This window comes from Schistocerca serialis, chromosome 3 (genome assembly GCF_023864345.2).
Source record: "Schistocerca serialis cubense isolate TAMUIC-IGC-003099 chromosome 3, iqSchSeri2.2, whole genome shotgun sequence".
Classification (NCBI taxonomy): Eukaryota; Metazoa; Arthropoda; class Insecta; order Orthoptera; family Acrididae; genus Schistocerca; species Schistocerca serialis.
Window position 1 is genome coordinate 389,622,971 of NC_064640.1, and position 24,995 is coordinate 389,647,965.

At 36.8% G+C, this 24,995-nt stretch overlaps 2 protein-coding genes across 6 annotated transcripts in view; one reads left to right on the plus strand and one right to left on the minus strand.

The window, feature by feature from the left end:
* Nucleotides 1-16,561, minus strand: part of LOC126470227 (spectrin alpha chain) — a 140,617-nt gene extending 124,056 nt beyond the window's left edge. For all 4 annotated transcript variants that reach the window (XM_050097919.1, XM_050097918.1, XM_050097917.1 and 1 more), the window contains exon 1: nt 16,464-16,561. The gene's annotated coding sequence lies outside the window, so the exon portion shown is untranslated. The remainder of the gene's footprint in view (nt 1-16,463) is intronic.
* A 239-nt stretch (nt 16,562-16,800) lies between these two features.
* Nucleotides 16,801-24,995, plus strand: part of LOC126470229 (protein vav) — a 170,817-nt gene continuing 162,622 nt past the window's right edge. For both annotated transcript variants that reach the window (XM_050097920.1, XM_050097921.1), the window contains exon 1: nt 16,801-17,141. In XM_050097920.1, coding sequence (XP_049953877.1) covers nt 16,920-17,141 — 222 coding nt within the window. In that variant the 5' untranslated portion in view covers nt 16,801-16,919. The remainder of the gene's footprint in view (nt 17,142-24,995) is intronic.

The window sequence follows — 24,995 nt, forward strand, 5'->3', positions numbered from 1 at the left end:
AAAACCATATCACTTGGTCCATTCACTTTGCAAACGAAATATTTAAAGTTTTCTTCTTAAACTTAATTCTGTATTTGATACTTTTGCCTATTACAATATTGTGTTTTAATACATGTCTTTAGTTCTTAAATATATTTCAAATACATATTATTGAAGTCCTTTCAAGCAGAACTAAAAATTAAGAAAAAATGTTTCACTTTTTACTCTCCAGATTTTAAGTTGGATGCATTCAGTGAAGAATGTGTTGCAGCACTGGAGTGAATCCTTTAATCTTACATGTAGATCGTCAAACGTTTGCATACTACTATTAAATTAGTCGAAAAATTTATCATCGTCCACTCTTAAGTTCTCAAAAAGTATAATGAAGGTCCATCGCCTCTTCTCATGTTGACAGGATGAACCAACTGCATCTTACTACTACTTTTCGTAAAGTGCCTATAGAACATCAGCCACACTACAATTTATTGCGATCCATACGCTTAGTTGAACGACGCACTTTAGGAACATGTGCACAAGTGCGAACGTCTGAGATGCAGCTGTCGCTACTAGGGCTGTTGGTGTTTTTAAAAATATGGGAATCCGATATTTCGATACTTAAACAGTTTTCGGCTCTCGATAAATAGAAAAAGTATCGATATATCACCGGAGAAAATATCTAAGTACCTACTTATAAAAATACCCGCTGCACATAGTACACATACAGCTCTAAAACCGGCTGTATGTTTAAGTATTGATTTATAATTAGATATTCTGTAAATCAACAACCTAGCAGCCTGCCTGTCCCCTTTAGCGCAAAAATTGAAAGGCAAACGATGCACGTTCACGCTTGGCGCTAAACACTTAGCTAGCAATGGCAACTGCAGGTAAGTGGCACAACGAGAGGCGTCTGATTGGTCCATCATTGTTTCGTCACGTATCAGATTTTCCAAAACACTTCATGTCGACTTCTGTTTCTCATTTCTGCAAACGCCGGCGATCTAGCAGTTGTGTCAAAATTGCGTGTTGAAGTTAAACGCTGCAGTTTCTGTGGTAGCGCCGAGCACCGATTACGCCAGTATTTCCCCCTCGCACGTCTCCGACCACCGCAACAACCAATTCTGTCATTTAGATTTTTGTTCATCATTTTCTGCAGCAGTCTTTGAAGAACCGCGGTGTGAAGAAATAGCGCCCTAGTTGACTCAAAAATTGTTTTTTAACGCATCTGGTGTGCTGTTTCTTCACATCGGAAATATTCCATTCACACCGCCATCCCCAGTGCATTCGCTGTTGTTCTCTTGTGCCACACACTTGCTTCACACAATCAAAGAGAAAGATTGGACGTGAAGAAAGCTCAAAATGTAGTAAGACTCTTTCACATAGTGAAAGTAAAATTAGGTCCTACTACAATTTCAAAAGAACTTCATATATTTTCCAAAAATCGTTAAAAAATAAAAATATAGGCAATCGATATTGCCGTATATCTAGTGAATTGATACTAATCGATATTTTCTCGATTGCCCTAGTCACCACTGCCTGTCAGTTACTTACTGTCGGGTAAAGTTAGCGTGCCGTTTACTCAGCAGCCGTGTGTATGTGCCAAGTGCCTACCCGGCAGTCGGACAAATGTGAAACGACCCTCAGAAAATGCTGCGAAAACGAGACGGCGATCACAGTTGTCGAACAACGTACTACTACTAACTCAACTTGTTTAGACCGGTGTGTTCATCCCTTCCAGATGCTCAGTCCCAGCTTCAGCTCCGTATCGTGATCACGCGATTATTGAAAGCGCCATAAGTGAAGTTGTGATTTCATTGTGTGTTACGAAAATGGAACAGCGGAATTTAGCGCAATGCTACGTCGTCAAGAGTGCGGCCTTCGGAAAGTAGAAACAGGGCTATGGGAATTTTCCTTATAAAGAGCACAAGTTTTTCACTGGCACGAAACATTTCTGAAAGGCCAAGAACACGTTGAAGAGGAACCTCGCTGAGAAAGACCAACTTCAAAAACCGGCGAAAAAGTCGGACGTGTGCGTGCTCTTACGGGATCAGACTCACGTTTAACAATAAGGATGATGGGTGCCCTGTTGAACACTTTCACCGTATATCAAGTTCTGACCAAAGTTTTGCACATGCGAAAGGTTTGTGCAAAATGGTGCCGAAAAACACAACTGAGCAGAAGGACAAGTGAAGAAACGTGTGTGTTGATGTTCTTGAGAGGATTGTCAACGACCACTAATGGTTCAGTCGTGTGATCATTGGTGACGAATTCTGAGTACGATCCTGAGACAAAGCGGCAAAGTGAGAAGTGTCACACTGAAACATCTCCTCGTCCGAAAAATGCGAGAATGAGCTAGTGAAAAATCAAAGCAATGGTTTTTTTAACAGTTGGAGTATTGTGCATAAAGAATTTGTTCCTCCAGGGCAAACTATCAAGCAATTGTTTTACAAAAATGTCCTCGAAAGGTTATGGAAAAGGGCGAATCGAGTGAGACCGGATATTGCAGACAAGTGGAAGCTGCATCACGACAACGCCCACTTCCATTGTGGAATTTTTGACCTCAAAAGGCATTCCTGTTCCACAGTCCCCATATTCATCTGATCTGAGTTCTTGTGACTTTCTTTTCCCGACACTGACAAATCCTTAACAGGACGTCATTTTGGGACTCTGGAGAGAATACTCAAAAGAATGTGATCGACATGTTAAAGGCCCGACCAGCTGAATCATTTCTGCCCTGATACAACGATCCCGCTCGTGTATAGCTGCCGAAGGGAAACTCTGAGGACAATATTGTTTGAAATAAACTTTCGTAGATTAAAATTCAGTCTCATTACTTTTCTCAGCAATCTCGTACGATGCTTTTGTGGGAAAGTGGATGTCGAAATCGATACAAAGGAATTAATTACTTTGGTTGTGCAATGGGACAAGATTACAAACACACAAAAATCACACTGCCACAACAAATGTGTTTTCTTCATTCAGATTCAATACATGTCTTCCGAAGGCATCATGAAGTTCTTCGACCGACAATGAAGTTCGTCGAAAACTGCAACACATACGCAATATTAATTGAACTTTGTTAATGCTTATAAGGGGAGGCCACGACGTGGGGGTCACAGATTTACTTCAAACTTTGTTCATCTTTAGTAGGCCATTGAAAGCACATCATGTGCAAGTAGTAAGGTTTACTACTATGGCAATTCCAAAAAAATTGCAAGAGAAGTTTTACGCGTCTGTTATGTGGATTATGTGTCTGTGCATAGGTGCCAGACGTTAGAATTCCTGGTGGTAGAGGTGATTAGCTTTCGAACTTCGTAAGACGAACGCTTATGAGGCGACGGTTCGACTCTCTCAGACTTAATTGTTGCTCTATTTTTGCAAGACCGGTCATATTATTTAATTTGTGACGTTTGAGAGGCGATATAATGAATAAAACCAGCTGTGTTTGCATGAAGTATTTACAAGAAATTTCAATTTTTGTCTTCCATGTCTGTATGACACATACCATGCTGCAACGTGTGATGTCGAGAGCACATCCGACGAGTAAATTGTAGATTACTCTTTTGATCTGGCACATTGTGACTTACTATATTACAAGTTGTGAGAAACGTCTTTCGCATTATTATTAATCGAGCTTTGACTTATGCTTTAAAAGCCTGTCCCTCGTCCTTGAAAATCTGATTACAAATAGCAAGTAGTCAAATAAAACGTCACATTCACTACAACTTCATGAAAATGAAATATATTACCTCTCAAAATGTCATAAATTATATGTTACCAGTGATGAAAAAATATAGATTAAAAAAAACAAATATTGGCGGGATTCGAATCGTCGCCTTATCTACGACGCCTCTTGCAACGCGCGAACACCAGTCACTTGTCCCCAGTGACTTATGTCGGCCGGTATCTTCAAACAGATACATCAGTTACATAATAGACGCGTAAAACTTCTTTTGCGATTTTCTCAGAATTGCCAGAGTACTGCATCTTACTGCTTGCACATTATGTTGTTTTAATGGCCTACTAAAGGTGTACAAAGTTTGAAATAACTCTTGTCACAACGTTGTTAATTCTTCAAAAAACAGCTGAAATGCATCGAACGACTGTCCATTTGTACATTCTCTCAAATTTCTTTCTCAAACTAAGGCCCGCGGAGTATTTGTATAACTCTGAATTAAAGATTTCGAAAAAATACGCATGGTACGAAAAAATGTCCTAGATGAAAAGTTAACATTTTCGAAGGGGATATTTGTGCTAAAATGCCTTTTCCTCTTCCCCAACTTATTTTCAAATTGGATCTTCCATTTTTATTGCAGATTCTGATTCTACGCCAAAAAATACCTAGGGTTTACCAAAGAGATTGTTTTCCATTGGTGACAGGTGACGCTGTAGTCGACAAAATTCATTTTTTTCCGGTTTCTGAAATTAAGAACTGACCTATTTGATTCAACATTATATTTGCGATAGCAATGTAAACATTTTTGTTAAAAATGTAGCTTTGCAAATGTCGTTGTACAGTAAAACTTTTACAGTTAAGACACTGAAATTTCTGGTTAATAAATTACTTTTAGCATGATGCAGGAACAACAACGTGGACATAACAGTTTTCTGTTTCCATCGGGGAGCTTGATTTACGTGAGTCTCCTTGCCTCTCACCATCGGGGTGCTTGCTCTCACAGTTATCGTAATTCACAACAAATGCTCAAAATGATGCCTTCCATTTCGATACATTTATTAATTAGAACTTTGAGTTCTTGTACAGAACTTAAGAGCATGTCTGGCGTTATGTTTCTGATATGTCCTATCATGCCCTGTCGAGTAGTTGGTACTTCTGCAATCACTTTGTCTTTAAGATAACCCCAGAAGAAAAACTTCGGCAAGGTAAGGTCGGCTGACCTAGCAGGCCAGTTTACCATACTGCCTCTACTGATCATGAAACCACTGAAATTGCGATTTAATTATTCTTGGGCTACTGCGGAGTAACGTACCGGACAACCATCATGTTTCAACCACATATTCTGCCGCACCTTACGGGGCACATCTCAACAAAGAATCGGTAGCTTGTCTTCCAATAAGTTACGACCTCTTTCTCCCTTCAATGTGCCTTCCAAAAATAAGAGACCGATTAGTTAGTCGCCTATGATATAGCACCAAACTTTAACAGACAAAGTACGCTGATTATCAATTTCACGTGTCCAGGGCGTGTTTTCCACACTCCGATAATGCATGGTTCGTAAACGTTGACCCGTCGAAGAATATTACTGGACAAAAGAACTGCGTGTTTCTTTGCAATTGCACGACTGCCTAGTTGCCAATTCGATTCTAAAGATAATTTACACGAAGTTCTTGATGCATGGAGATACGGCAGGCATGGTATTTGTGACATTTTAGGGTCGCCCAAGCACCTGTGTGAACAATTCCTGATTGATGAAATATTTCTCAGATACTAGCATGTGTACTGCGAGCAAACGCAGCTGTTACTACGATTTCATTAACATTTTTTGTGGCGTCTCTCTTCCTTCGGTACTAAACTGTTTTACAACACGACAGTATAGTTTTAAGAGATCATGAACTATCAACAAAATGTATAGCATTGATGCCAACCTCTGACACAAGTCCCAACCGGGTATTCAAAATGTCCCTTTTCTGTATAAAGTGTCTCACGGTAAAGCAAAACATGTGACGCCTAGTTGGGAGGGGGAGGAGGGAGGGAGGGAGAGGGAGAGAGAATGGGTATAACAAAAGAAATCATGGACTGCGAACTAGTAGTAGAGTTTAGGGTGCATAGCTACAATAATTTCCAATCGTAAGAAAATGAAACACCTACAGCAGTCCTTATATTGTCATTTATTGTGTAGCTACCAGTTACGGCACATCAATGTAACATCTTCAGGTCTCAGTTGGGGCTGAAGGGGTTGTCACGATTCCATACATTCAATGTATCAGTGGCCGACAACTGGTCGTCTATCCAACCATCAACGGTCGTCCCCCAGAGCTGAAGCAAGAATGGACACACAAAAATATTTACCTGCATCCTTGCAATACATAATATAAAATCAGCGTTTATGTTATTAAAGTGCTTGCTGCATATTTCAGTACATACAGCTTTCCTTATGTAGAAAGGATCTTCACTACTCAAGGTTAAATCTAACTTTGGCTCAGAAGGGGGTAAATTATGCTGCCACAAAAGTCTTTGGTCACTTACCTAATAGCATCAAAAGTCTGACAGATAGCCATATAGCATTTAAAAGGAAATTGAAAGAATTTCTTAATGGCAACTCCTTCTCATTAGATGAATTTTTCGATATAGTAAGTGGGTACTTTTCCAAAAAAAGTGTCCTGTAATATTTTGTGTAATGTAATATCTTGTATAGACACCTTTTATTAACCTGACATGTTCCACATCATTACGAAGTGTCGTAGTCATGATCTATGGAACAAGTACTAATATAATCTAATCTAATCTACTCCCCAAACGCATGCTCCTCCCTCTTTTAGTCCCCAGTGCACACTTAAACTTTCACTTAATACAAGTTTTTCTTATTGTGAAGATTGAGATTTTTTTGTTCCACTTCGTAAGTTGTGCAGTCATTTCTGTTTGCTAGAAATGAGGTTCTCAGAACACATATGGAATTTAAATTCTCATCACCAATTCTGTTCCATTTTCTTCTTTTTGCGTCCCTTACAATAGTAAATATTCTTTCAGCTTCAGCATTAGAGTGTGAAAGTGAAAGAACCATCTTAGCAAGTTTACTGACATTTTGAAAACACAGCTGATGCTGAAAGTCTTTCAACTGCGCACGTATTTATATCAAATTCCCCAAACTTTGAAGCAACACATGATAGATCCTTTATTTGGGACCTTCCGTAAGCTGCTAATGCAGTATTTGGCTCTATGACTTAAGTTTCCAAAAAATTAATCATGTACAGATATCAGTTTCTTAATTTCTTTGGTTGCTGCAATATGGAAATCAAAGCATTTGAGTCTTTCTTAGATTCCCTTTTCACATTCTCTAGGGAGAATTCATAATAACTGTCCACATCCTGGGCCAAGATACACTGTTCCTAATAAGGGATATAATAGCATGGTTGAAGTGTATTAATCTTGTGCATTTCAGTGAGGATGCCGGGGTTAGGAAATTCTGAGCAATGTTTTGAATCAGACGCAAAGAATCTTCTGAAAGCATGTGAATTAATATTTTCGTTGATTGGAAAGGGGTGTCAAAACTGTTGAAGTAAACCAAATCATACCTTAGAAACAACATGTAAACTTTAATATACGAATTTTCTAATTCGCGAAGAATCATTTCGGCAGACTTTAATTTATCTTCAATAGTTGTTAACTGGAAGCAATAATAATAATAATAAATCCCAATTTTCCAGCAAACAAACAGTACATGCATGTAAAACAAGCTATGGTGCACCTGATATTTAAGCACCTTTGTACGTTCGACTCTTGAAATTCTTGTAAAATAGCACAGCTCTTTGCACTGCCAGGTATTTGGCTTGCCACAGACCTTATTAACTCTTCACAGGATCTAGGAAGCTTTTTACATGCCTTGCATGCAATTAAAGCAGATGAATGGCATATACAGTTGAGAACAATCAGATTTCGTCCAATATTCCTAAGTCTTGTTATGGCACAATTATAACTTCCCACCGTAAGAGACGTATTGTCACAAGCCACGCCAATTACATTTATAATTGGAATATCCTTCTCTTTCAACATGCTCTCCAGAGCTACGAATAGGTTTTCTGTCGAGCAGCCTTTGGCATACAAAGGGATCAATTCCAGAAGTTGTGTTTTCACATATCTGTCAACTGGAGACACACGTCACTAAAACGCACATATGTTAACTATGTGATATGTCCGTACTCTCGTCCACCAGAACAGAAAATTTAATATCATTTAGTAATCCCTTTTTCCCTTCCTGAAAAGTATTTGTAAAAATGTCGTGCAAAATGGGAGCCATACCACGTATTGGCAACACTGCTTACAAGGGCATGAGAGTTCACACGGTACCTATCTGTGACAGGTATGCCTGTCACTATAATGAACATTTTTCCTTACAAGGATTGTGGATTGTATTCCGTCGTTAGGCGAGTAGTGGCCTGTTCCAGTTCTGATGAGCGATTCGAGGGGACTCACCGAAATCCAACATGGTGATGGTGTGAGGACTTGCCAAAATCAATTGCAAAGGAAAAAACGAAATTAGTTGACCACAGCGCCACCTATCTCGAAGGGAAAAAATGGTTCGGATAAACCATAGGCATATTTTGATGTAGAGTCCCAATCTCCTAGAAAAATGGGGGGGGGGGGGGGGGGGGGGGTTTCAAAAATGAAAATTTGGGGCGAAGGCAGTTTTAGCACAGATGCATGTCCCCTTTGAATATATTAACTTTTCGTATAGAACCTTTACCGTACAATGCATACTTTTGAGATATTTGATCTTTCCAAGTTAAAACAAACACCCTGTACATTTCTTTGATTATGCTAGTTTGCTTCTGGTCTCCCTGCTTCACCTATCATACATTTCTTGTTTCTAAGGTAGCAGAAGTACATTTTGTCTATAAAGTTGTTCCTATTTCCAATATTAAGCTTGTGACTAATCTCGTTTGTACTGCTACTCAATTTTTCTTCTTTCATTTGTTTACTTTTAACACACTGTGCTCACTAGACTGCTCATTCCATTCAACAGGATCTGTACCTCATTTTCCTTTCTGCACAGGGTAGGAATACAGACACTGAATAATATTAATATCATTTCTTGCTGAGTATTTTAGTCCTTTTCAAAAACTTTTTATACCTACATTGTTTCTTCAATATACAGGCTAAATAGTGCAACAGAGAAACTTCAGTGTAGTCTTACACTCTTCTTACTGCGAACATGTGTCTCTGGGTCTTCATATTTATTGTTCCCTCTTGTTTCTTCTATATCTTGTATACTACCCATTTTTCCCAATAGTCCGTTTCTATTTTTGTGATCATTTCAAACACCATAAATCATTTTATATTGTTGAATACTTTCTTCCATCATCAAGTAGATTGTCTGAACTGCCCCTCCGAGTCCTTTATCTTTCTTAAAGCCAAGCTAACTGTCAAGTAACACAACCCCCATTTTCCTTATTATTCTTTGATCAGCAACATAAATGATGTGCTAAACTGATTATACTATAGTACTGTACCTAAAAGGAACAAATTCTTTTATATTGTTCTTTGATCTTCCTCTGTCTGCTGTAAACACTTACTCCCAAACACACCAATCTATGGCACAAAGTACACACTTTGCACTTTAAGTTTTGTATCCACTGTACATTAACTGAAGCAGCACACTGCTGAAAAACAATTCAAGTTTGAAACGAACAAAAATCTTGTTTCTCTATTCACTCACTCCTGACTGATGAGACAGTTTACTGTGTGTGGAAAGTACAACGTCCAAACCACACAAACTGATTATACTACATGTGACATAACTAAAATATTGTTTAAAGTCTGCAGGATAGCTCACTGATCCTCACATTACTGCTATAGCTTCAACAAAACAATTTCAGTCAATTTGCTTTTACTTTTCACTCTTGCTCCAGTCTGAGCTCTCTCTCATTCTGTTCAGTTGGTCTGCTTTTAGGTTTCTGTCATTATATTCATTTTGCTCATAGCCTTCCACTGGTGTAGCTAGTCTATTCTTTACACCAGCCTCATGACTTTTTTGAATAGCATTTCCGTTCATGTAAACCAAGCTGAGAGAACTTTTTTTATATATAATAATGAGCAAGAGACCATCAAAACTTATATTCGATCATTTGAACAATGTTTGTGACTAACAACAGCTTTGTGACTTTTTCTACATAACTGTGTGTGAAGCAACATATGTTCACTTACACTGTACTGTTAAGGTTTTACTTTTCAAAGAAATAAGAACTATTACAATCCACATATGTCTGTACTAACTACCTGTGTGAAGACATCATTAGAGACTGTACGAGACCATCGTCATCCCCAGTAGAATCCTAGAAACATGATTAAAGATAGGGAAACTTTCAATTTTGAACTTAAAAAGAAGCTTCTGGCTGTTCATTTTAAGGATAAGTCCTATAACAGCACTTTTAGGTGGCAATCCAGCAAAACTGCACAATTACCAAGGGTTATTCTGCAACAGATAGTACTAGTTTACACAGCATATTGGCAATGTCTATAGAATAAAACACAATGGCACAAAGATTTAACATCCCATTCACAATTAAGTCACTGGAAACAGAGCACAAGCATAAAATGGAGGAAGATATGGAAGGGAATTAACCATTTTAATCTCAAAGGACTCCTGCTGGCATTTGTCATATGTAACTTAGGGGAATTATGGAAAAAGTAAATCTGGACAGAATGCAAGGATTTGAATCCTGATCATCCAGCAAGATGGAAGTCAAGCATATTAAAATACTATGCCACCTAGCTTGGTCACTGTGAACTACACTGAATAAATATTTGTCAAAACACATTTTTCAAACTTATTAAAAATATCAGACCACAGAAGGGGAAAAGGGGGTTTTCTTTGGGGACATACATGTACCCATGGGATGTGCAATCAACAATTGCCATGAAACATTCATTACCTTCACCAACACACAACAAAACTCTCCCATCCTATCTAACCTAGTCCTCAGGCTATGCTACATATTAGTTACCACAACCACCATTAAAGAAAAAATAATGCCAATGGTAGTGCACTGACCACAGCAGAATGACAGTAAATCAAGTTTCAATGCACCGTACATTACCAGTGACCTTCAACTGGTGGTAACAGCTTCCTGTTTATAGGATCCGGAGCAAATCATAGTTAACAATTACTTATATCTACACTGTTCATACTGCAGCAATTTGGCAAATAAGTGGAGGTACCCCATCTGTTTTCAATTGTGAAAAGGCTAAGAGAAAATTCAACATTTTGGTTTTCATTTTCTTATTGCCCATTTTGGCCTCTGCATTACCACTGTGTGTGACCTGTTAATATATCCTAATGCACAATGTGCTAGCTTTTGAGATAGGGATGTGGATCAAACCTGGGTGGCACATTAAATGACAACAGGCTGATACATCAGCCAGTTTGAGTATGGTGTTTAGGTGTTTTTCTCACGTTCATTTAGGCTGGTCCCTCTGCCTCACATAATATATTACACCAACAGTTAAAATATGTTAATAGACAATTCACCAATTCACAGACAGATGGCAACTGCAGCTTCCCCCTTTTAGGTTACCTTTGCAATTCTGTCACTAGGAACTGCATCTCAGCAGATATTAAATAATAAAATATGCCAAATAATGAAAAGCTGACCCACGCTATATGGAATAAACACTAGGGAAAATAAAGAAAGGAGTTATTTTAAATTTTTCTGAGCCTGCAGCATTATAAATGTCTTGCAAGGGCATTATATGTATGGTGAAGACAACTTATTAAGATGTTATTTCGGCTTCATGGCCATTATCGAGCTATTTCCACAACACATCGTTAACAGGATCACTTTAACCTCTTATATTGCTGCATATTGTAGGTGTAACATACACTAAATTGTTATTTTCTCTAGATTTGTAACATCTCCGCAGGGGAATTTGTTGGTGAGCAATATTCGCTATGACATATTAAATATTTTCCGTAAGTTTACTATACATAAAAGAAATAAGTTATCACTGTGTGCTGTCCACCAATTTTCCTGCTAATGACGGTCTTTCCACATTAACTTCTTAAAGTTCTTGAGATAGTACCATCTTTAATTCTTCTGCTTGGTATACTCATAATTACTGTTTAATTTGATCCTATTGCTGCCTAAATTAAATTATTATAGCTGTTGCCTGGGAATGACTTCCTAATCTATTTTACTGAAAACACTGATTATTCTGCTTTTGTGGCCCTCTGTAGCTTGTCGCTGTTACAACTACACTCTTATTACTGATTACAGTATGCCTGTTTTTATCACCAACAAATCTAAAATTAGAGGCAGATTGATTAACTTGCTATTTTAAGTAACTTTTAAGTGAAGGTATTGGGACAGTTTTGCAAAAAAATGTATCCCACACATTAATTATAAAACTGTTACCTTCTAAATCCATAGCTGGGTGGCTAAAATAAACTATGGCACTGCTGGCAAACAAGGTATTGTTGAAGTTCATAATACTGCCTTTCTGTTTTGAAAAATAACATCACGGAGTACTTTATTTACGAAGGTTGTGGTGACAGACTGAACAGTAGCACTGGCTGAGTTCCAAGTTAGATTTCATGGTGATGGCTCAGTTGTGAGCTGATGGCACCAACAAATGTGTAATAGCAATTATCCATGTCTTTTTATACATCATGCATTCCCTCTGAAACACTGTTTTCTCACTGCATTTTGGAATTTTCAACTTTTTAATATGTTTGAATGTATTACTAATAAGAACATCCCCAACCAAAAGCCTGTATTCCAACAATACTTTGGTAGTTTAAATATGCACTATTATACAATGTTATAATTTCCACAATGGTCATGTAAAGCTGAGAAATAGTTGCTTTGTTGATTCCAAACAATGGTCAAAGGTTATAGTTTGCTCAGAATTTTTTACTACTTCCTCCAATACATAATAGCAAACTCAGGTATTCTATAAAGTTTGCAGTTGTTTCTGCAGATGAATCTGGTGAACAGTAGGAGTCAATTACACAACCTTTAGCCTATGCGTGCTAGTTAACCCTGTCTAGGTGGCTCTGCACAGAGATTCAACTATGTTGGTACGAAATTAATGTTTACTGCTACAAATAAATCACCTCCCATTCCATATACACTGTGTCTTTGATAAATATTTAGGTTAGTCCTGTATATCTCCCAACTATTAATTTCTGATTTTAGTTAACTTTCTTGTTGTTACAGAAGCTGGATTGCTTACTAAAATTGGTTCAAACTTTCTGTAAATGCTTCCATAGTTAATCACTTATGTCTTAACATTTTCACCCGTTGAAAGCACTGGAGGGGGGGGGGGGGGGGAGAGAGAGATCAATACAAATAATTTGGAACTATTCACATCTTAATTTATCCCTACTGAATGCACAGTCACTTGATGAAAAACACCACTGGGTAGACTCCACACACATTCAATTGCAGTGGTAGTCAGCCTTAGACATTTAGACAAAGTCAAACTTATTGCCCTATGTCACAAATTTATGAAGTCCTAGGTTGTTCTGTAACTGTTTCTGTCTCCAGCCTTTCACTTGACTCAGAACCAGAAGTCTTTGGTCAGTTCTAGAAAACTGATGCAGACCATATGCTTCATCATAACACCATTAGCAACACAGCAATTTTTACTTTTGGAATTATTTGTTCTGACATGGGCCACAATTTAACATTATTTGTACGAATGGGGTATACTAAAATCTATGATACGGAATTTTGCTTTGACCAGAGATGCCAAGGGCAATAAACAAGCATTGTGGCTGCAAGTTGCTATGGCCAACAATTGGGCAACAACAAGAACTTTTGAAAATATTGTGGTGACAGGCTGACCTATAACAAACATCAAATATGTCATAGAGGCAAACTTGTGTTTTTAAATTATGGTTGGACAAATTTATCTGAAGGCCATGGTCTAGCCGTTGTAAAAAAAGTGACAGTTTGGATGCAAATTGGCAAAGCAGATGAATTTCTCTCTCTCTCTCTCTCTCTCTCTCTCTCTCTCTCTCTCTCTCTCTCTCTCTCTCTCTCTCACACACACACACACACACACACACACACACACACACACACACACTCCCTCACTCACTCACTCACTCACTCACTCACTCTCTAAGCGTTCTGTAGATGTAAGCTTGTGATGAAACCCTGTATTTTCACACTGTAGATTGATACCTTAAAGTTTTAATATTTAAAGGCATTAATAACAAAAACATTCTTGCCCAAAATTCTCATCTTTCCACTGGAGTCTCAGTACTTTTGCAGTTAAAATATGGATGACTGAATAATGTAATTGTCACAGCCCCATTCAAACCAATCAGGTTAAATAATATTACACAATACTTCTATGTAGACGTGTTCAACATAGTCAAACCACAAAACATTAATAGCTCCCTCTGTATTTACTATAACCTGGAAAAGGGTTTTGAAGGCATCCCAACAGGAGAAGTGTGTCACACTGTCTCAAATTAACTGTCAGTCTTAGACAGCACTTCGTACTTGTTGGTACGGGCACTCTCCTGAAACTGCTATCCTTGTACAACATTGAGTCCTTGTGGTACACTAATCAGTAAAGCCATACTGGTTGGCTAGTCAAATGTAGTGTATCTGTTGGTTACAGCAGATCATAGTAGAAAGGGTAGGGGGGGAGGGGGGGGTGTCACCTTCCCCTCCACATGTCTCTTCTACAGCAGTTAACAAATCCTCATCACACATTGAGTCTCTTTATTAGTTTTCAAAAAGTACTAAATCACCTTAACAGCATTCCACACTTCTGATCTGAATGATAATACTAAGTTAATAACACGTATCCAAATGAGTGTCACCAACATAATACTGTATTCTAGTACATTACCCACAACAAGACCTATAACAGGCTCAAAAAGGCTACATTTCACCTGTTCATACCCTTTTCAGGAAATATTTTGTGTATGTTGGTACATAATATTAGGATAAAATCATACTAACCACCCACATTATTTTCTCCAGACAGAGAGATGGAATTGACATTTGGAGTCTTATCACTGTTACATTTGCTTTTTTGCATCACTTAATGCCATTTACTATCAGACATGAATATGGATCATGCACACAACAGTATTAGTCAAGGTTCAGTAGAAATCAGAATGACAATCAATCTTTCTCCTTTATTGACCACACCCCTTCACTTGACAATCAATGAAAACCAACAGAACAGACAAACTGATTGCTTATGGGGGGGGGGGGGGGGGGGGAAATGACCTTCAATTTTGGCCAATATGTGACCACTATGTATTCAAGCAAAAGACTATAACATTAGCTGACTCATAGTAGACGTGCACGAAGAAAAAAATTCATGTTGAAGCTGCTTACACTTCTGACAGCATTATATACAAAGGAATGTTAATAGCAATTGTTTAGTTTCAATATTCATCATTCCCTTTATATACTACAGTTACTCATCCATAGCCTCTTCATATGTATCAAAATCTAACATGCGGCACTGCCTGTCATTGTTACACATGTGACACAAAACCTTTTACAATTGATTGTAAATTAATATTTGTTCGAGAAAAAAATCGCATTAGTACACTTGTCATTAACACAAAGGTTCACTTGACTGCCACAGTTTTGGTCGTCGTATCAAGATCACCCATCATATCATTGAGGCAGTTCAAAATGAAATGTTAAATGAAAACTACAATGCAATCATTTGTTTCACGTACACAAAGTTGCACATGACTGACCATCTCCTTAAAATGTGAAAACGGAAACAGTGAGAGCAAATGGGTATCAAATACAGAATCACACTTCGAGTGATATTTTGAAGGTTCTCAACAAAGGTGGGCTTTACCATTATGCAGAGGTGGATGAACGAATAGCAAAATGTAAAACTGTTTCTTTTCTCCTTTGCCTTATTCATTTATTTGTTCACACTAAACACACAGAAAATAATTAAATATCTTCTACATAAATATTGAACTAGTATTAACGCAAAGGCGGCAATATATGTAACAAGGTTAAGATGATAAACTAGTTTAGAAGTAAATGTTATCCGCCAAGTACAATTTTGGTATATTACCCCACAAATCGTAGAAATAGCGGAAATGTCACTTAGCTAGGACCCCAATATGAAATGTAAGGAGTTAATCTTGTTAAGTATGTCGAAAACACAAGAAAATTTGCTCACCTCTACAATGCTACCAACAACCCTTTCTGGTGGCTACCAAACTTCAAACTTCTGTTTTAAAAGGAACCCCAATGCCTGTCATGTGACCAAGCACGGAGCATTGATTGGCGAGGTGGGTGTGGTGCAGCCGTAAGACTACTGCATTGCTGTTTTTATGCAAGTCGATACATGCGGATGCGCTTGCCACAGAATAAATACATATTAGGATGGGCTGTTATAGATTTTACATGGACCGTGCGAACTGCATAACTACTATTATTCTAAACTCTTCATTACTGAGAACTACGGACTTCTGTATACTGTACCAATAAACTGAAAAGTACATAGTTAACAACAAACAATTTTGCGGAAATTAACTCATTTACTGGTTAAAGCTAGTTGAAATTCTGCAGCGAATCACTCATATTTACGCCTGAAAACTGCTTTTATGCTGTATGATATAAAGAACTATTGCATAAAACTTTATTATTAACTAATTTTTCATGGCACTGTTAGGTACAATACGCCCTTTTACCCATGGGTGTGGCAGTTAGTGAGCATTTATACACTAATAATATTGGAATTACTCATTTCTCTACCATTTTAATATGTATACACCCACAATATATATAAATATGCGAAACGTACATACCAGACACCAGATATCCCAAATAATTTAACTTATTTCCAGGTTCGAATCACATTAACACAAACCACACTCGACACTTCTCCACTCAAGTGAGAGATAACGTCAGAGAGTGACATCACCACTTAACTATATCGATCACCACTGAAGGCAATATGTACGATATTAAAATCGAAGAAAATGAACGTGTGATTAAACTTCGAAATAAAATAGGATAGTAGCCATATAGCTGAATAAAATATAAACATGTTATTTGCAAAGTAAGTCGCCCCCTTTACTAGTGGTAATGTTTATGTATATGTTTAGCAGCGCGTATACTGTCTACTGTGTTATCTTTGCTTGGGGTGGAAATGTCATGTAATGTGTTGTTAGTTGTGTTTATATGCAAAATATATGGGCTATAGGAGGTAATAAGCAATGTGAAAACAATTGTAGTGCCATACAATAAATTGAGTGTAGAAAATGGCAGTACAGACATCTAACGAGCCGTGGAAAGAGTGTTCAAAGTGGTTGGTGAGGTGCGATGTCTTAAGACCTGATCACAAAACGAATTGGTTAGACGCTTCTGTACACGATTTAGCATACACACTTAGGGATGGTGTCCTTCTGTGTAATTTGCTCAATACACTGGAGCCAGGATGCATTGATATTAAAGATGTTAACCGGAAGCCTCAGATGGCACAGGTGAGATTAGCATGTTTTGTTTTGAAACAACAATATTATGTTAATAAGCATAACGGAAAATACATATATAAGGCATTGCGTAAATACAGTACATGCAAGACTTTCACTGTAGTATTCTTCGCTGTATTGCGTCCCGAAACGTTTCATCACCCATAGACATTTATATTCCTCAATGCGTCACATTACTTAAGCTTCACTGTCATATTGGTAAGGAAGTATTTCATCGGGCCCCGGATCTTCTACGTCTGCTTATAGAATCTTATGATCATCAGAACAAGAGAGAAGCCAACTTTTTGTTACCGAGCCAAGCAGTTTTAACAGTCATTCAGTGCCTCAACAATTGTTTCAAATATATACTAAGTACCCAGTGTTTACCATTAAAAATGGTAGAAACTGTATTTTGGTTCCTTTAGTCCATGGGTAATCTGCCTACTGTTTACAGCATATCATTTATAAGTTACTTTATTCGCCCACAAACTGCTTACACAGTTGCATTTGTCATATCATCTTAATACAGAGAACGAAACAAGTTAAAACGTCAGTTACTTCCTGCACATACCCATATTCTAAACAACATGTTAAGATAACAAAGGGTTCATGTGTTTATGCAATGCTTTTTTTTATGCATGCATACTTATAAACAAATTGATGAAAACATACTTGATACGCTGTGTTTGATACGCTATTGTTTGAATTCCATTCTCTGGTAGAAAATAGGATACTGTGTATATTTCTTCATTATAACGATTATTGCATTATTATTGTTTCAATTCCATTTTGTCGTAAGAATTAATGTTCTGTTTGTATTTCTACATTATAACATTTATTATGTTCATATTGTTTCAGTTCCATTCCCTGGTAGAAAATATTGTTCAGTGTATGTTTCTATGTTATAAAATTTTCATAGGTATGATTTGTGTAAAATGGAGCTATGAATTACGCCCTCTTTTGAGTAATAATTTCATATACTAAACTGCGTATATTGTGCTACAGAAATTTCATTTTTTACCTCTATGTGATTTGGCTGGTAAGTATATTACCTTATTGAATAAAGCAATCACTGTTAGGAAATAGACCAATAATTACTTATGGGTCATTCCACAGCAAAGGGACCAATATTAAAAAGTGTTCCGACTTGACCATCTCCAAATCTAATGAAATTTGGTGTGAAAATTCTACATGGTCTTTGAATGTTATATACCAAATTTCAGACCAGTATCCTCAGTGGTTGAATTCTTCAGGGATTTTAAAGAGAGGCTACTCACCTCCACACCCTGTATGAAGGTGAAAATGTGTCAACGTTGCTAGGCTTTTTTAAATGTTTAGCAAACAATTTGTCATTTTTAATATACATAGACAACTTTTTATGCTGAATCACAGCGTGGCAAAGATTAGGGATTTAGCCATACCTAAATATAGATACAAGCCTCTAAAGTGGCTAAAGAATTCGTTGCACTATTCTGAGAGCCATGGTTTGACTGAACACTGCTACTTTTCATATGAGCCAATCATGCCAAAACTTCAGATGGCTATTCCTACTTATGATGTGTATATATCAATCAAATTTAATTAGTTCTGGATGCGCAAATGAAAAGATGTGCATCTGCAAAGTTGGCCAAAATTTTATACTTTCAAATTTTATGATATTTTTGGGGGGCAATATCGCAACTGTGTCTTCTTCAATCCATTTTTTCTTGCCATAGCTGGATAGAGTGTCCTTTAAGCGTTCAAAGGTATAGTGTTTAATTTCTGGATCTTGCATATTAATGAGTAAGAATACCTTTCAAAAGTAGGGAACATGGATTACTGATAAATACAAAAATTAATACAATTTGAAGTTATAAATCAAAAAATGTGTAATTGTAGTGTCTTTTACTAGTATAAGATTTTCCTGTGGTTTAGGTAAAGTAACTATGCTAATAAGAAATGTTTTTACATTATTTTACTGTGTACAATATAAATATGATAAAACCTCAGAAAGTGTCCTGATGATTGTAACATCTAGAAGGTCATAATGGAATGCTATTTTGCTTTAGAAGGTTGTAACCCTACATACAATGTGATGTCAGTCTGTTTCCACTTTCAATTGCTGCTTTCATTATTTGCAATTTTCACAGTGTCAGCCTTTTGTGTGGTGTAATCTTTGATGTTGACACTGCACAACCTTAGTGTTAAGTACTGAGTGTTAGAATAATCAATAATTATTGATTAACTGAAAGTAAGCTCTAAAACAATATGTTTTGGTAGCCTAACTTTCCCTTAAAGAGGTTTAACAGTTGTGTAACTCATACTGTATGTCTTTACAAAATTCCATGTGCCAGTAATGAGATTAAATGTGTCACTAATGATTAGACCTAGGATCTTTACTACTAAAATGTGAAAAGCTGTTTGCAAAAAGGCGTGATATTTAAGGTGAAAAATACGGTAAAGAAAGTACCAATTTCAAATGTGAACATTTATTAAAATATGCATATGCAAATCATTAAATCACAAATGTCCCACTTTTTGCACTCAGTGACCTACATATTTGTAAACAGAAAGGGGCATTCTACATCAACAGACACAAGATGTGCATATTTTGTTTTAAAATGATAATCAGTATTCCTGTTCAGCACCACATCAGTTTTGGTCCAACTTCTGTTCTTTGACTCCTTCAAACGCATCCTCCCGTATGCCAGAATAGTGCACTGTGTGTTCCTCCAAATGTGTCATGGTTATTGTCAGGAGAAGGGGTCATGTATGATATAAAGTTCATCTCACAGTTCTTCTTTACCCAATAATTTTTTAACCTTTGATACAATCGGATAAAATATGTAAAGATCTGCATAATACTTGAAATTTATTATATGTAAATGCTGCAACTTTTAACAATGTACCCCATCTACTAATAATGAGGAAATATGGTAAAGGCAGTTAGAATATACATCTTCGTACTGGCAGGAGCTTTTTTCACAATTCCTTAAGGCAAGATATGAAATTGATTCATATATGAGTATTCGTAATTTTATTTCTCAAAAACTCGATGAGTAGTGTGCACAAAACAGCTTACTCATTTTAAGTTGCAGAACATGGACTTGCAATTGGAAATACTAGCTTTTTGTGTGAGTGCTAGCTATTCTTTATATTTTTCTCTTTGAGGTCACAACTCCAACTTGCATTGTTGAAACTTTTCCTTATGGTAGCATTGTCAGTTTTCTCAAGGTAAAAAGTTAACAAAAGCAACTTGATCTCCATGCAGAGGTCCTACTTACTAAAATATCCATACACATTGATCTTTTCTGTCTGTCAGTAATTTCATCTAGAATGAAATATACTGGGGTCATCAACTAATGTTTATCTGATTTGTGATACTTTTTTGTCATATAGAGGTGAAAATATAACTCTTTTAAAATACACTCATTGGAAACAGACTACATATTTGCCTAGATATGATACAACATGCTAGAAATGCTGCCACTGTTTCATAAAAAAATCACCTACTTTTTGATCTTGAAAATGCCAGTGTTTCTTCAGTAAACTGCTCTCACAGAACTGTTACCATGTTGTAGTTCCTTATTCTTGACATGTTCTGTGCTTTCCATATGCTGCTGAACATGATTCTGTTGGTGCTTTTTATCAATAACAACTAAGATGTGCAAATGTTGCACCTTACAACTGATCTGTCATCTTGAATACTGCCAGTGCTAAGCCATTTAACAATACCATCTATTCTCATGACACTCATTTAAAGTTTGGGATCTTTGCTGGAAAGAAAAGAATAATTAAACCTGCAGATGAGCACCACAAGCTGCATAGTCTATACTTACTGCTGTTTGTGACCCACTGAACCTCAAACTGCACCTGCTCGTTGAGAGGTCACAAGGTGGGCACCCTAAAAACAGTCAGCGCGGTGACCATTGACAGAATTGACATACATAGTTTTCTTTCGAGGAATTTTTGTGAGTTCTGAATTTTACTCACATAAAAAGTAGAGCTTAGCATGTATTTTTTATTTAATTGATTTATTAACAGTTTTAATGAATATTTCATCAGTTTTCTTTTATAATATTTTTTGTAAATTTATTTTGGGCTGTTACTGATGATGAAGTGATAATAGTGGTTTGCATTTATCAAATTCTATTTCTTTCATCACAACATTCAAGCACCAAAGCGATTCGGCACAAAGTGTTATGGTACCAGTTTCAGTTCTGTTAGATCAACAGCTGATGTGTAAACAATAATTTTTCCAATGAAAATAAATTGCTGGAAAGTTAATAATACTCACAAATACCTTTTGCCTCTTTACGGGCAAATGATTTAGATGAGAGGAGGATGACAAGGAGAAACTAGAAAAGCTTTTAGGGTCACAGATGCCAAACAGGGTGATCAATGAGGTTGAAGATCCCCAGTATGTGTGTATGTATGCATGCATGCTGTCATATGAAGACACTAAAATTTCGTCCTAATTTCAAGAGCTATTCAGAGCGCCTGTAGTGTGGCGTCACTTAGTTTGAGGACAAGTGGAAAGTAACTCAAGGGCACTTAACAATATTTTACCAAATAGGGAGCAGAAGAAACATGCAAGTCTGTCAGAGAAAGAATGCCAATTTTTGAAGATCATTGTTGATTGTGAAGAGCATTTATTTCCAATTCGATAACGCAAATCTTCAGAATAACTCTTTCATGTAACAGCCCATTAGAGGTTCACTGACGCAAATCTGTTTCTTTTACTATTTTGAAAGCTGTACAAAGTTTTGGATACATGTCTTCATTCACGCCAAAACTCAAACATTCAACAATGGGTCTGGAAAATAGGATGAACTAAAGCTATTGTAAGAGAGTTTAAAGTGCACTAGAAGAAAAAAAAAAGCTATGAAAGATACTGACTCTGAAAAAAGAAACAGAAGATGTACCAAAATCACAAGAATGTTTATTTTGCAATAACAGCAAAGAAATACAGATTGCAGCACCTAAAAGTTCGTCTGTCAGTGGCATGATTTATTAAGTTAAAACAGCTCTTCAGGAACTCTGTTCAAAATTCCATCCGCACCACATCATTTTTGTTTTTGACAACTGTTCAGATTTAATCAATATCTGATCTTAGTTTCAGAAAATGACTTTGGTTCTATTTCTAATTGTTTATAGTATTATGTCCAGTGTACCTCTGTACTTGTCTAGGTGCACTATTGGACCACATTTTGTGTGCTGTCTTGGGTAAATGATCATTAAAAATGTCAACTTGTTAATTATCAGTCACGGTATGGCCATGCATATGAATAGCGATACTATATTGGGTGCGAGTTGGTTGTTCTTTCTTTCTCTCATTTAACTATGTGCTATATGGTTCTCTTATGAGTGTTACGAATTTCTGTCATGGTGTTCATGTGTCTGCCTTCAATAGTTTTGCTTAATATGATGCCATCATTTTTGTAGAACACAGTGAATACAGGATTTTTACTTGTTCTGATACCTAGTGACCTGTTCATTGCTGATGTCCTTTCTCAAAATTTTTCGGAATGTAATGTATTGTAGAATAGCAACAAAAACATCCTCAGCAAATCAAAGTTTGCGTTTCAAAAAGGTTTCTCTATTCAGAACGCCATTTTCATGTTCACTCACCAGATTTTATAAGCATTAAGTAATGAAATAGTACCAGTTGGTATTTTCTGCATCTGATCTTAGACATTTGACTGTGTGAATACAGTATTCTCCTAGATGAATTGAAGTCTTATGGGATTGGTGGTATAGCCAACCAATGGATAATGTCATATCTAACTAAAAAATGCAGAAAGTTGTTCTTAGTCTGGGGACATAATTCTGATGGGGGAGAAACCACGCATGGGGACCCCCAAGGCTCAGTCAAAGGTCCAGTATGGTTTCTCATCTATGTAAATGATCTTCCATATAATATACAACAAGCAGAATTATTTCTTTTTACAGTTGACACAAGCATTCTAATCAGTCCAAGCATACATAGAGAAACAGAAGAAATGATAAACAATGTCCTTAAAAATACCATTGATTGGTTTTCTGCAAATGTTCTCCCCCTCAGTTTTTTGGACACAGCATTTTCAGTTCTGCACATCCAGGGGTACTACACCAGTGATAAGTGTAATAAATGGCAAGGAAATTATAAATAGGGTGGGTACTTTAAAAGTCTTAGGTGTCCATAGTGTTGAGAATTTAAACTGGAAAATGAAATTTTGGAATTGCTAAAACAACTTAATTCAGCCACATTTGCACTTATAATCAGTGCAAAACTTGGGAGGGTACAAATCAGTAAGTTGACATATTTTGCATATTTTCGGTCAATAATGTCATATTGAATAATGTTCTGAGGTAACTCATTGTTAAACAAGAAAGTTTCATTGTGCAAAATCACACTGTAAAAATAATATGTGATATTCACCCACAGTCCTCTTATCGACATCTGTTAAAGGGGTTGGGCATTCAGGCTACTGCTTCATGGTATATTTATTCCCTCATGAAATTTGTTGCAAATAATCCACTACAGTCACATTTCAAAAGGAACAATGATGTACATAATTACAATACCAGAAGGAAAAAAGATATTCATTACTACACATTAAAGTTGTTGTTTGCACAAAAGGAGGTGCACAATGCTGTAACAAAAAAATTTTGATCACTTACCCAGTGATATAATAGCAAAGTAAAATTTGAAAACAAACTGAGGGAGTTTCTAATTAACAATTCTTTCTATTCCATAGATGAATTTATATTCCTGTGATGTGTAAAAGGTGGTGGATAGCACTTACTAACTCGCAAATTCTGTATATCTTTTTTCTTTTTGAGGAAAAAACTTGGAAATGATCAGAATGTAACTATATGTACAAATTAATTTGTGTTGTTGTTGTTGTTGTCTTTAGTCCTGAGACTGGTTTGATGCAGCTCTCCATGCTACTCTATCCTGTGCAAGCTTCTTCATCTCCCAGTACCTACTGCAACCTACATCCTTCTGAATTTGCTTGGTGTATTCATCTCTTGGTCTCCCTCTACAATTTTTACCCTCCACACTGCCTTCCAATATTAAATTAGTGATCCCTTGATGCCTCAGAACATGTCCTACCAACCGATCTCTTCTTCTAGTCAAGTTGTGCCACAATCTTCTCTTCTCCCCAATCCTATTCAATACCTCCTCATTAGTTATGCGATCTACCCATCTAATCTTCAGCATTCTTCTGTAGCACCACATTTCAAAAGCTTCTATTCTCTTCTTGTCTAAACTATTTATCGTCCATGTTTCACTTCCATACATGGCTACACTCCATACAAATACTTTCAGAAACGACTTCCTGACACACAAATCTATACTCGATGTTAACAAATTTCTCTTCAGAAACGCTTTCCTTGCCATTGCCAGTCTACATTTTATGTCCTCTCTACTGCAATGATTATTAGTTATTTTGCTCCCCAAATAGCAAAACTCCTTCACTACTTTAAGTGTCTCGTTTCCTAATCTAATTCCCTCACCATCACCCATCTTCATTTGACTACATTCAATTATCCTCGTTTTGCTTTTGTTGACGCTTATCTTATATCCTCCTGTCAAGACACTATCCATTCCGTTCAACTGCTCTTCCAAGTCCTTTGCTGTCTGTGACAGAATTACAATGTCATTGGCGAACCTCAAAGTTTTTATTTCTTCTCCATAACATCGGGGAGAGGCTACAACCCTATCTCACTCCCTTCCCAACCACTGCTTCCCTTTCATGTCCTTCGGCTCTTATAACTGCCATCTGGTTTCTGTACAAATTGTAAATAGCCTTTCGCTCCCTGTATTTTACCCCTGCCACCTTCAGAATTTGAAAGAGAGTATTCCAGTCAACATTGTCAAAAGCTTTCTCTAAGTCTACA